This window comes from Hakea prostrata, chromosome 3, assembly GCF_041222555.1.
Source record: "Hakea prostrata isolate BN-2017 chromosome 3, UWA_Hpros_2, whole genome shotgun sequence".
Classification (NCBI taxonomy): Eukaryota; Viridiplantae; Streptophyta; class Magnoliopsida; order Proteales; family Proteaceae; genus Hakea; species Hakea prostrata.
In genome coordinates, this window is record NC_142602.1 from 5,261,324 (window position 1) to 5,273,534 (window position 12,211).

The following is a 12,211-nucleotide window of genomic DNA, read 5'->3' on the forward strand; positions in this document are numbered from 1 at the left end:
AGCTGAATTTTTCTCGAGTGTATCTTCCTTTCTGCAGAAATCTATTAGAGGATCTTGGAGATTTTTCTGTCTGTTTTATTTTGATTACTTCTTCATTGATCCTGGGCTTGAGTTGATTGATGAAATTAGGTTGTGGCTCAATTAGCAGGGACAGCCAATGAACACTAATATTTTAATAGATAATAGATATCATTGGAGACCGCCATACTTACAAGTCGATAGTAACCAACCCAGCTTACAACTTGAAAACAAAGACAAACCCAGAAAACATACAAAGTTAAAGTTCTATACACCCTGCAACTTGAAATCAAAGACAAACAAGAAGACAGACATACAAGCTTAAAGTTCAGTACACCTTAGAACCTGAATACTAGAGAAAGTAGAAAACAATTAACACCACACTTAAAAAGGTTAGGTTTCCTGAAACTCCTAAGTCCTAACATCTTACCTATCATGCTTCCAGTTTTGTAAAGACCATGTCATTTTCACCGAACCAATGACATACTTCGATCTTTCCCGGGCCAAAACCCAACAACTTAAAAGCTACATGTTCTGGGTTCCATGAAGAGGTATCGAAGTGGCAAGCCATAATCGCTTTGTTGATCTTCCCCCCAGCAGCATGGAGATCTACAGTATATAATTTCACCTTGGGAAAAACATGACAGTAGTATACCTGGAAGTAGAAAGGGGTGGCGTGACAAATGGCAGGTGGATCCGAGAGGTTTCCGTGCACAAGTTTTACTACTCCGATGGTTGCATTTTGGTAAGAACCTTCAACATTCTGGGTACTCCATATCTTTGCAGGCTTTCCAACTCTGTCGACAGCAAAGTCGACTAGATCCTCAAACGAAGTAGCACAAGTGCACTTCTCACCTCTGACGGGTCCTAGGTCACACATCTTCAGCGTGTCTGGGATATAATCATTCAGATGTCCTTCTTGTACCTCGCCAAATATCTTCTTTAACTCATCTAGATTTGCAAAAGAAAATGGAATTTCTTTTGCTAATGGTTTGGGTAAAAACGAGAGTTGAGGCATTGAATCCCTTAAATCAGGGATAGGCATTGAACCTCCCGATTGCACCATAGACTGGCGGAAGTATGGAAGACCTCCTTGGAGTTCATCAAAGAATGATACACCATCTCTAAGCTCAAGGTCATATTTTTCCTTATTGTCGTTCCAGGTGGCAACCGGTGGCATGGCAGTTGTTTCAGTAACCTTCCTTGTTAAGAGATTTGAAGAGCATATGATGTTTGCGCTTTTGCAAAACCCAGGTACATTATAATTTAACTCCTTTTTTGTTAAGAGTTTAGCAAATGATGTGATTTCCGTGGCAGTCAATGGAGACAACTTACTTGCTAGCCATAATGGAGTTTCAAAGGGTAGTTTTTCATCATGAGTTTCGGAAAGCTGCTAAGAAAAATATGACATATAATCAAGTAAACATAAATGAAGATGAAAGATAAATTTGAAGAAGAAAAGGATAGACAATCACATGTAATTCTCGCAGGCTCCAAACTGGAACGAACGTGAGCAATAAAGTAACTAGGAGCGAGTGAAACATGGTTTTCATGGTGAATTTAGTTGGAGTAACAAGAGATGAAAGGAGGGATGGATTCTTACAAGAAAAACCTCCAATTTATAGGAGTTTAGATACACTACCACCAGATATAAACAGCGAATTGAAAATGATCCAAACCCACGTTAAAACCCTAATTCAAGTAGATTAATTTGAATAATTTTTTCCTCTCTATGTGATGTTAAAAACTTAATCTTTTCCTACAAATACTCTCAAAGGGAAATCATTCAAATTTTTACCCTTTTCTTGTTCACCTTGGTGTCCTAATCTGATCTTAAAATATATTTGAAAGTGGATCAAAACAGATTATAGACACCCAGTTAATCTTTACCCAGAAAATAAAGGAAAATTTTCAGCACCACCCTGTTAGGTTATTCGATTTATCAATCAGGGTTTTATAGAGTAAAAATATATCAAGACATTTCATGTGCTACTAAGAAATCACAGTTAAGTACTGATATAAGTAAGTTGATTATTTCAAAAGGATAATAATTACCTTAAATGGAAAACCGTATATTCGACTCATTTCTTCATCTCCTCCTGTCGTTTGCGACCTCTTCCTCTCCTAATTGTAGATACTCATGAAGTTTTGGATAGATGGTCCATAGATAGTGCTTTTAAACTTAGAATGTGAGGGTAATATCGAAAATAAATAAATAAAAAATAACTAGGACTAACTGATAAATTGGTTAACTTGGGGGTAGGGATGTAAATAGATTGAATTTGGCTCGCATACGGCAATATCCGAATTTGAATCTGATTATTAAACACGTTGTCCGAGTTTGTATCCGATTTCCGTCGGATGTGTAAATTTATAACTTAATTTGAATTTATTTAATTAATCAAATTTTTGGATAATATCTTATCTAAATTCATAGTAATCGAATGGATAAAAATTTTCCAAAAACAAAAACAATCTAGGAAGTTGCAGTAATGTATATATTTAGTCAACAATGGAGAAAGAAAATTGCTCACCTGGCTTTGGCTCTTTTGAGTTTATTGGTTGGATACAATGAATGGTTCATTGGTAGGAAGAGAAATTTGTAGCTTTGTAGCTAGGTCATGTTTGTGATAGCTACCAAGGAGTCTCTCTCGTCCGTAGAGAGAGATGTACAAAGAACTGATGTTGGGTTGGGGCAAGGCATAGTGGTAATCAATCAAGACTAATAAAGCTTGTTAAATTCAGAAAGGAGTTTGATGATTTAATCAGCATGCATCGAAAGACCTTTCAAGTCCAAAAACAACTCCCCTTTCCTTCCCATTTCCACGTAGTCAACATCTTTTAGGGCTCGTGGACCACCTTGTTGGCACAAGAAGGTGGTGTACATGTCAAGTGAGTGTGATTTGTTTTAGGCATTGGTTCACTCAATAATGGAGCTAGAGAAGGATATTAGTTCAATGTTAGGTTCTCGTACTACAATATGTTATGTGTGGATCTTAATCAAACTGACACACGTTAGTCTTCGTTAAGTATATTCAAATTTCAAATATTGAGGGGCCAAAATACCTCTTAAGATTTAATACATTGTGTTATTAAGTTATACATATATTTAATCATATAATTAACACTTAATGATCAGTTATCTTTTTTTAAAATCATATATTAAATAACCTTAAGAGCATTTTGGTTCTTTCACGTTTAAAATTTGAATATTCATAACGATGGCTAACGGTATTAGTCTGTTTGAGACCCATATGTAATATATTGCATTAAAAGGATCTAACCATGGAAAGCAATATCGCCGAATTTTGGTGATATAGCTACTGGGCGAACCAGAAGGTCCCCGAAAAGAGATTGGCGGGATATCGCGATTTCTCGGCGGCGATATCTCGCCATTTTACCTCTGAACCAGCAATTTTTGGCGATAACACCACCGTTGCAAGCCGACTTGCAAGTTGCAACACCACCATCTATGGCTTCAGAAGAGCATCAACGACTTTCAGAGTTTCAGCAAAGATGGAGGAGGAAGATGAACAGTAGATGAATTTGAACCACACAACGTGGTTCATGTAAGACCATGAAATTATAAAAAATAATAATAATGACTCAGCGTATACATCTCTTACCTGACTTGACAAGTGGGAGACATGATTTGACTCATTTATAGACATTACTTTTTTATTTTTTAAAACTTGACAAAATGACAGTCGACAATTGATAGTTGACAGTTGACACTAAAGTTCTGCAAATTGCAATGATTATATATTCATATTATATATTATTTTAAATTTTACATTTGGGGTTTTGCAATTCTTGGCGAAATCTCGGCAAATAAGGCTGAGATTTCGTTCTTTGGATCCAACATTAGCTTATGGTCCACTAAAGAGATCCACACATAAAAAACTCTTTTACTTTACTATTTCCTACATTATATAAACTTATTTGTGTGCATGCCTTTCTCTCTTCTGTGTGTGTGTGCATGTATTTTGTTTTTTATGCCAGCGCATACTAGTTGGATAATTGATTGACAAGCCCCTACTCGCTCACCTTCTAAACACCTCCATCATATTGGTCGACTTGTTTTTCAAATCATCTAGATCGACCCTATTTACGTGTTGTGAGCAAATAATCCATACATACCTGATGTGGCCCAAGAGTCAATTCTCCTGGTGTTGTGGATCTCATTTGCTAGTGGTGTTTGATTAGAGTTGCAGGTTATCATGAAGCCCTTTCTTGCCATTTTCATCTCAGTTCAAACCTGGACGACGCCATTGTTCTGATTCATGTTATCACTTGTGCATTGATCGGGTCGTTGCCCAAAGCCAGCAGGTCATCCCACTTCGGTTAAAACTCATGTAATGATAACCAGGTCCCAAGAGGAAATTTATCCAATCCATTTCCTTGTCAGAAATGGACATGATATTGGTCTGGTCCCAAGACGGACACGCTCTCCTAAGATTTCAAAGGCTAGTTCTTTTTTTTTTGCAACAAGCATCCTCTTCCGCTTGCCCATTCGGCTGTTGGGCCATCTAATGTTGAGCCCACTTGTTATAGCCAAGCCTCAAAGTTTTTAGTTTGGTGTCAGGCAATGGACAACGGGTTTAATACTCTCCTCACCAACAACACTTGGGTCCTTATGCCTCCGCCTTCGGATAGAGGATCATTGACTACAAATGATTGTTCCGCGTCAAGAGAAAATCTGATAGGACCATTGAGCATCACAAAGCTCGTTTAGTTGCAAAAGGGTACCCTCAAAAGTATGGGTTGGAATATGAAGAAACCTTTAGTCCCGTTGTAAAGCCCACGACCATACGCATTATTCGTTCCTTGCTTGTTCCCGGCAGTGGCATATCAGACAACTTGATGTCAATAATACCTTTCTTTATGGATGTCTCACCGAGGATGTTTATATGCAACAAAGCCTTTTGGTTATATTGACACTCATTATCCCTCGTATGTTTGCAAATTACAATAGTCATTACTGGGGCTCAAGTAGGCACCCATGGTATGGTTTCATCGCCTCAGCTCTTATCTTGTCACTCTTGATTCTGAGGGCTCCAAGACCAACTCTTCACTTTTCATTCATCATCATCCCCTCTTTATGTGTTGATGTCTTGATGACATCTTGGTCACGAGACTTTCTTCTCCAACCATTGATCACTTGTTAGACTCTCTTTCTTCGGAGTTTGCTGAAAGGATTTTGGTGCTGCTCCTTTTCTCTTAGGCGTTGAGATGATTCCTGTGTCCAATGGAATTTTTCTATCTCTACAACCACACATATATAATCTCTTGGATCAAGCTGGGTCGTTGACTGATGTCAAACCCATCTCCACCCCCATGACCCCTACACAACATTTATGTCTAAGTCAAACCCATCTCAACCCCGAAGACTCCTACACAAACATTCAAGTCTAAGAACACTTTCCCTTTCCTTCCCAGTTGCACTATTTAACTATACCTTGTGTCTTAGGTAGTCATCATCTTTAAGGCTCATGGACCACCACATTAACCATAAGGAGTGCACAAGAAGATCGTCAGAATCAGTGCCATGTATGCCCTACAAAGAAGCCCCATTTTTGCCCTTTTTCATTCATTAAGAGACAATTGTATCTTGAATGCACATGGGGACTTAGCCCCTACTTATTGACCCTGGTTTTGCTTGGTAGTTTCTGGTCTGGTGGGCATGGTGACACATTTGTCGGCTTATCTAAGTGGCAACAACATGTACTTACTCTCTAGTCTTCAGACCTCTTAGCAACCCCTTGTGAGTGGCACTTTCTTCTTCTTTTTAATTTTTTTTTTTTTTTTTAGGGGGGGGGGGGGGTTATAGTAGCTCAGCATCTTCTATCATAACCAGAAGAGCTGAATATGGGTACAGTTATACTCAAGTGCTACTCTGTTATAATGGGTAAGTTAGGCTAAACTTTCTTTCTGCAGAACTCTATTAGGATCTTGGAGTTTTTTCTGTCTGTTTTCTTTTGTTTACTTCTCCAGTGATCCTGGGCTTGAGCTGATTGATGAAATTAGGTTGTGTCTTAATTAGAAGGGACAGCCAATGAACACTAATATCTTAATATATATATATAATAGATATCATAGGAGCCGCCATACTTACAAGTTGATAATAACCGACCCAGCTTACAACTTTAAAACGAAGACAAACTAGAAAACTTACAAACAAGGTTAAACTTCAATACACCTTGCGACTTGAAATGAAAGACAAAGAAGAAGACAGACATACAAGCTCAAAGTTCAGTACACCTTAGAAGTAACTTGAATGCCAGAGAAAGTAGAAAACAATCAACACCACACTCTTGTCAGCTTACTTGTCATCTTACCTATCATGCTTCCAGTTTTGTAAAGACCATGTCATTTTCACCGAACCAATGACATATTTCGATCTTTCCCGGGCCAAAACCCAACACCTTAAAAGCTACATGATCTGGGCTCCATGAAGAGGTATCGAAGTGGCAAGCCATAATCGCATTGTTAATCTTCCCCCCAGCAGCATGGAGATCTACAGTATATAATTTCACCTTGGGAAAAACATGACAGTAGTATACCTGGAAGTAAAAAGGAGTGGTGTGACAAATCGCAGGTGGATCCGAGAGGTTTTCGTGCACCAGTTTTATGGCTCCTATGGTTACGTTTTGGTAAGATCCTTCAGCATTTTCAGTACTCCATATCTTTGCAGGGTGTCCAACTCTTTCAACAGCAAAGTCGACTAAATCCTCAAATGAAGTAGCACAAGTGCATTTCTCATTCTTGACTGGTGCAAGGTCACACATCTTCAGCACGTCCGGGATATAATCATTCAGATGTGCTTCTTGTACCGTGCCAAATATCTTCTTTAACCCATCTAAGTTTGCAAAAGAAAATGGAATTTGTTTTGCTAATGGTTTGGGTAAAAACGAGAGTTGAGGCACTGAATCCCTTAAATCAGGGATAGGCATTGAACTTCCCGATTGCACCATAGACTCGCGAAAGTATGGAAGACCTCCTTGGAGTTCATCAAAGATCGATACATCATCTCTAAGCTCAAGCGCGTATTTTAGTTTACTACCAGTCCACGTCGCAACCGGTGGCATGGCAGTTGTTTCAGTAGCCTTCCTTGTTAAGAGATTTGAAGAGCAAATGATGTTTGCACTTTTACAAAACCCAGGCACATTATAATTTAACTCCTTTTTTGTTAAGAGTTTAGCAAATGATGTGATTTCCGTGGCAGTTAATGGAGACAACTTACTTGTTAGCCAGAATGGAGTTTCAAAGGGTAGTTTTTCATCATGAGTTTCGGAAAGCTGCTAAGAAAAAAGATGACATATAATCAAGTAAACATAAATGCAGAAGAAAGATAAATTTGAAGAAGAAAAGGATAGACAATCACATGTAATTCTCGCAGGCTCCAAACTGGAACGACTGTGAGACATGAAATAACCAGCAGCGAGCGAAACATGGTGTTCATGGTGACACACTGACACCTATAGCAAATTCAGTTGGAGTACCAAGTGATGAAAGGAGGATGCATTCTTACAAGAAAACTTCCAATTTATAGGAAAATTTTCAGCACCATCGGTTGAGTTATCTAATTTATGTATCACATTTTTAATAGAATAAAAAATGTATCAAAGGTTAACACAGAGCTATTCTAGTGGTTGAAACCAACACCTCTAGGGAAGAGGTTATCGGTTCGATTCTGCGCATGCTAAGGCATATTAATATCCAAATCCCCGACTTAATAAAGCCCCTTTGCTAATACTTCTAAACTTAGAATGAAGATTATATTAAAAATAAATAAATAAAAATTAACTAAGACTGTAAATTTGATAACTCAGAGGGGACATTAATATTAAGGGTAATTCAAAAGGTGGCGGCGCGGCTGAAAATTTCCAAAAAATAAAACCAAAGGTGGGAAGCTGTTCATTATATTTAGTTAACAATGAAGAAAGGAAAGTTATTCTCCTGGCTTTGGCACTTTTGAGTTTATTGGTTAAATACAATGAATGGTTCATTCGTGGGAAGAGTGAATTTTGTTGCTTCTGATAGCTATCCAAGTTGATGTTTGTATAGAGATCAGATATACAATAATATCTGATCTGAGGCAAGGCATAGTGGTAATCAATCAGACTGACAAAGCTTGAATTCGAAAAAGGAGTGATGATTATTTTATCAGTATCCAAGACCTTTCAAGTCCAAAAACACCTTCCTTTCCTTCCCATTTGCAATCTTTTAACTATACTTTTGTGTCTACAGAGTCATCACCTTTAGGGCTCAAGGACCAAACTGTCAGCTATAAGGAGCAGAGAAGAAGATGGTGGGTAAAGTGAGTGTGATATGTTTAGGCATTGTTCTTTCAATAATGGAACTAGATAAGGATATTAGTGTCAGGCATACCCTATAAAGAAGTCCCATTAATTTGCCCTTTCAATTCATTAAGAGGCAATTGTATATTGAGTGCATGCACGTAGGAACTTAGCCACCTGACGTTGGTCTTGCTTGGTAGGCTGTGGTCTGGTGGGCATGGTCATACATTTGTTGGCTTATCTATAGTCTTCACACCTCTAATGAACTCCTTGTGAGTCCAACAAGAAGTTGCTCAGCTAGCAACTTCTATGTGCGAGATCACATCAACCCTGTTTTAAGTGTTGTGTAGAAAATAATCCACACCTGGTGTGGCCCAAGAGTCAATTCTCCTGGTGCTGTGGATCTTAGTTTGCAAGGGGTGTTTGATTAGAGTTTGCTGGTTATCATGAAGTCCTATCTTGCCATTTTCATCTCAGTTCAAATCTGGACGACGCCATTGATCTGATTCATGTTAATTATCACTTGTGCATTGATCCATACTAATATGGACTAATTTAGTGAGAAACAATAACATGAAAAAGGCGGTTTGGAGGAATTGTCTTGTTACTGATGGGTCTAGTATATATCTTTAAATGGGCTGAACTCCACTGACATGCTTTTTACGCGGACCCTAAATGGGCAGAATTCTCTTGGAAAATGTTTAAATGGGTCAAGTCCTCATAGACCCAGTGAGTCACACCTGATCACCTCTTCACTGAGTTACCTTTCATTGGCTCGGGTTTTATGTCTGGGTCGTTGCCCAAACCAGTGGGTCAGCCCACTTCGGTTGAAACTCATCCAATGATAACTAGGTCCCAAGACGAGACACATACCCTTAAGATTCCAAACTAGGTCCCAAGACGAGACACATACCCTTAAGATTCCAAAGAGTTTTTTTTTTCTTCTTCTTTTTTTCAGCCAAAGTATCCTTTTCCTCTTGCCCATTCGGCTATTGGGCCATCCGATGTTGAGCCCACTTGTTATAGGCAAGCCTCAAAGTTTTTAGTTAGGCATCAAGCAATATACAATGAGTTTAATGCTCTCATTGCCAACAACACTTGGGTCCTTACACCCCACCTTTGGATAGAAAGATCACAAATGATTGTTCTGCACCAAGACAAAATTTTGATGGGACCATTGAGCGTCACACTGCTCGTTTAGTTGCAAAAGGGTGCACTCAAGAGCATGGGTTCGATTATGATAAAACTTTTAGTCTCGTTGTCAAGCCCACCACTATACGCATTATTCTTACACAATATTTGTCATGTTCGGGTAGTACGCCCATATTGGATGCCACTCTTTATCAAAGTTTGGTTGATGGTTTACAATATGTCACCCTTACGTAGTCTGATGTGACATTCTCTGTAACGAATTATGCCAATTTCTCTCCTCTCCCAAAGAGGATCATTGGATTGCTTTGAAGAAGTTACAACTTTATCTCAAGGGTACACTTTCTATGGGTTGCACATCATTCCATCATCCATCTTGTCTCTCAAGGCTTATTCTGATGCGAACTAAGCAAACTTTCCTAATGATTGTGAGTCTCCAGATGACAATCTCATTTACATTGGCTTTAATTTGATATCTTGGCAATCTAGGAAGTAGAATACTATGGCTAGTTTCAGTACAGAGAGTGGATATCGTGCTCTAGCACTTACCACCACATAGTTGACATGGATTCAGTCACTTTTATCTGAGTTAGGTGTATAATTGCCCTCTCCACCTATTATCTGGTGTGAAAATTTTTGCACTTATCTCTTAGTGAATCTGGTCTTTTATGCACGGATGAAACATATTGACATTGATTTTCAATTCATTCATGACAGGGCGACTAAGGAGTTATTGGTTCGCTATATTTCTACTTCTTATCAGTTGGCTGATATACTCACCAACAATTTCTCTTCTTCCCGGTTTGTTCTCTAACGATCCAAACTCAAGGTCCTTGAAGGTCTCTTGACTTTGAGGGAGGACATTAGAGAATAGAGATATATTATTATAGAGCTATTCTATTCTGTATCTACACTTCTATGTATAGATATATTTGATGGGCCTGAATTGGGCTGTCCATCGTTTCCCTCACATTCTCAGTAGCCCACTCTAATGGTTGGCCTGGGAAGGGCTATGCACCATGTCTATTATTATTATTCTTATTCTTGTTGCAGGGTTTTTCGGTGGTTAGAAAAGTTACACCTCGAGGTGCAGAATCATGAAATTTACTACACAGTCGAATTTCATTCTTAAGGTGGACGACTCCATTTTCTGGGTGTTTGAGATTTCCTTGTACAAGGCCAGAAACTCAGTTTCAATTTTTCTCTACTAGACGACATCATCGTGTTAATCAAATTGCTCTTTTTGCTCCATCTCGCATCAATTTTCCCATGGTAGATCATCACCAAAGTCGTATAAAATTTATTCAATAAAATTTCATGAGTCTCACTGTGTCCACAAAAATTTTGTTTGCTCATTTCCGTGTGTTTTCAAATCTCTGCATCAACTCTTTCGATGATTAAGTTGGAAAATAGAAAGATGATCATGCATCATGGGAACAGGAAAGGGCCCAAAGATTGAGACTTGTTGCAGAACCACTTGTTTTTCTGGTGAACTAGTTTTAGGAACAGAGTCACACCAGAGCCATGTGCTTTGTACAAATCTTGTTCCCTCGCTCCCTTATATAACCAAGGAACGCAGCAAAGGGCTCTTTCCATTTCATGCATGACCATCACAGCTTCTAACCATTTCTCCAGCTAACTATTTATTCTCGGTATAGTTCATCTCCTCCTTTCAAATTCAAATACATCATTTCTTGGTATTGGCAAAGGGGAAGGGGACCATTGCCTCAACCCCTACACAATAGGACAATGTGTTCGGAACAAGACAAGGCTTGGATCCTTCATAGTAACCTCATCAAACTTGTTGTATTATGCTCACATGATAAACCAACCAGTGGCTGTGGTTAAAAGATCATCTGGGTTCTTCTTCTTCTTTTTTTTGGGTTTTGAATGTTTAAAACATTCACCATGAAAAACTAGTTGTACAATAACTGAAGTATACTTTGAGATAGGATGAGAAGTCACTGACAGAATAGTACTTGACCCCTTCTTCTCTTATAGCTAATTTGCTTTCTGGGTTCCCAATGAAAATTTGAATCCTCAAATCTTAAGTCTTGGTTTCTAATTTTTAAGTCTAGGCATGCCTATTGACTCAGTCAGTCATTTGACCATAAAGCTTGGTGTATTACGCGTGTTTCACACTAAGGTGGTCTTTCCTGTTTAAGCCTCCCCTTTAGCCATGTGACCACCATATGGTGGTGGGGTGGAGAATATTAATGTGTTCTCACTTCTCCCTAGCTTATGATCAAGTAGGGTTACTATACACTTATCAATGGGATGGATAGTTCATGTTTTTGATACCTATCCAAGGACTCTCTCTCATCTATGGAGAGAGATATACAAAGCTAAAGGAATTTGATGATTTAATCAGCTTGCAAGACTTTTGAAGTCCGAGGACACTTTCCCTTTCCTTCCCATGTGCACTCTTTAACTATACCTTGTTTCTAAGGTAGTCATCACCTTTAAGGCTCATGGACCACACTGTTAGCCATAAGGAATACACAAGAAGATGGTGGACAGGGTTAGTGTGATTTGTTTAGGCATTGGTTCTATCAATAGTGGAACCAGAAAAGGGTATTAGTGCCATGTATACCCTACAAAGAAGCCCCATTTGCCTTTTCATTCACTAAAAGACAATTGCATCTTGAGTGCACATGGGAACTTAGCCCCTGCTGGTTCTGGCCTGGTGGGCATGATCATATCTCTTAGCAAACCCTTATTAGTCCAACAAGAACTAGCTAAGC

General features: G+C 38.7%; 2 protein-coding genes across 2 annotated transcripts; both read right to left on the reverse strand.

Moving 5' to 3' along the window:
• Window positions 1–437: 437 nt before the first annotated feature.
• On the reverse strand, window positions 438–1,591 carry LOC149020270 (polygalacturonase non-catalytic subunit AroGP3-like). The gene is made up of 2 exons (XM_089146893.1): window positions 1,494–1,591; window positions 438–1,408 (listed from the first exon to the last, which is right to left on the reverse strand). Exons 1-2 carry the CDS (start codon window positions 1,569–1,571, stop codon window positions 452–454), a joined length of 1,035 nt encoding a protein of 344 aa, XP_089003019.1. The 5' UTR covers window positions 1,572–1,591; the 3' UTR covers window positions 438–451.
• Window positions 1,592–6,082: 4,491 nt separating this feature from the next.
• LOC149020271 (polygalacturonase non-catalytic subunit AroGP3-like) lies at window positions 6,083–7,551 on the reverse strand. The gene is made up of 2 exons (XM_089146894.1): window positions 7,403–7,551; window positions 6,083–7,316 (listed from the first exon to the last, which is right to left on the reverse strand). Exons 1-2 carry the CDS (start codon window positions 7,478–7,480, stop codon window positions 6,360–6,362), a joined length of 1,035 nt encoding a protein of 344 aa, XP_089003020.1. The 5' UTR covers window positions 7,481–7,551; the 3' UTR covers window positions 6,083–6,359.
• Between the last annotated feature and the right edge of the window lie 4,660 nt (window positions 7,552–12,211).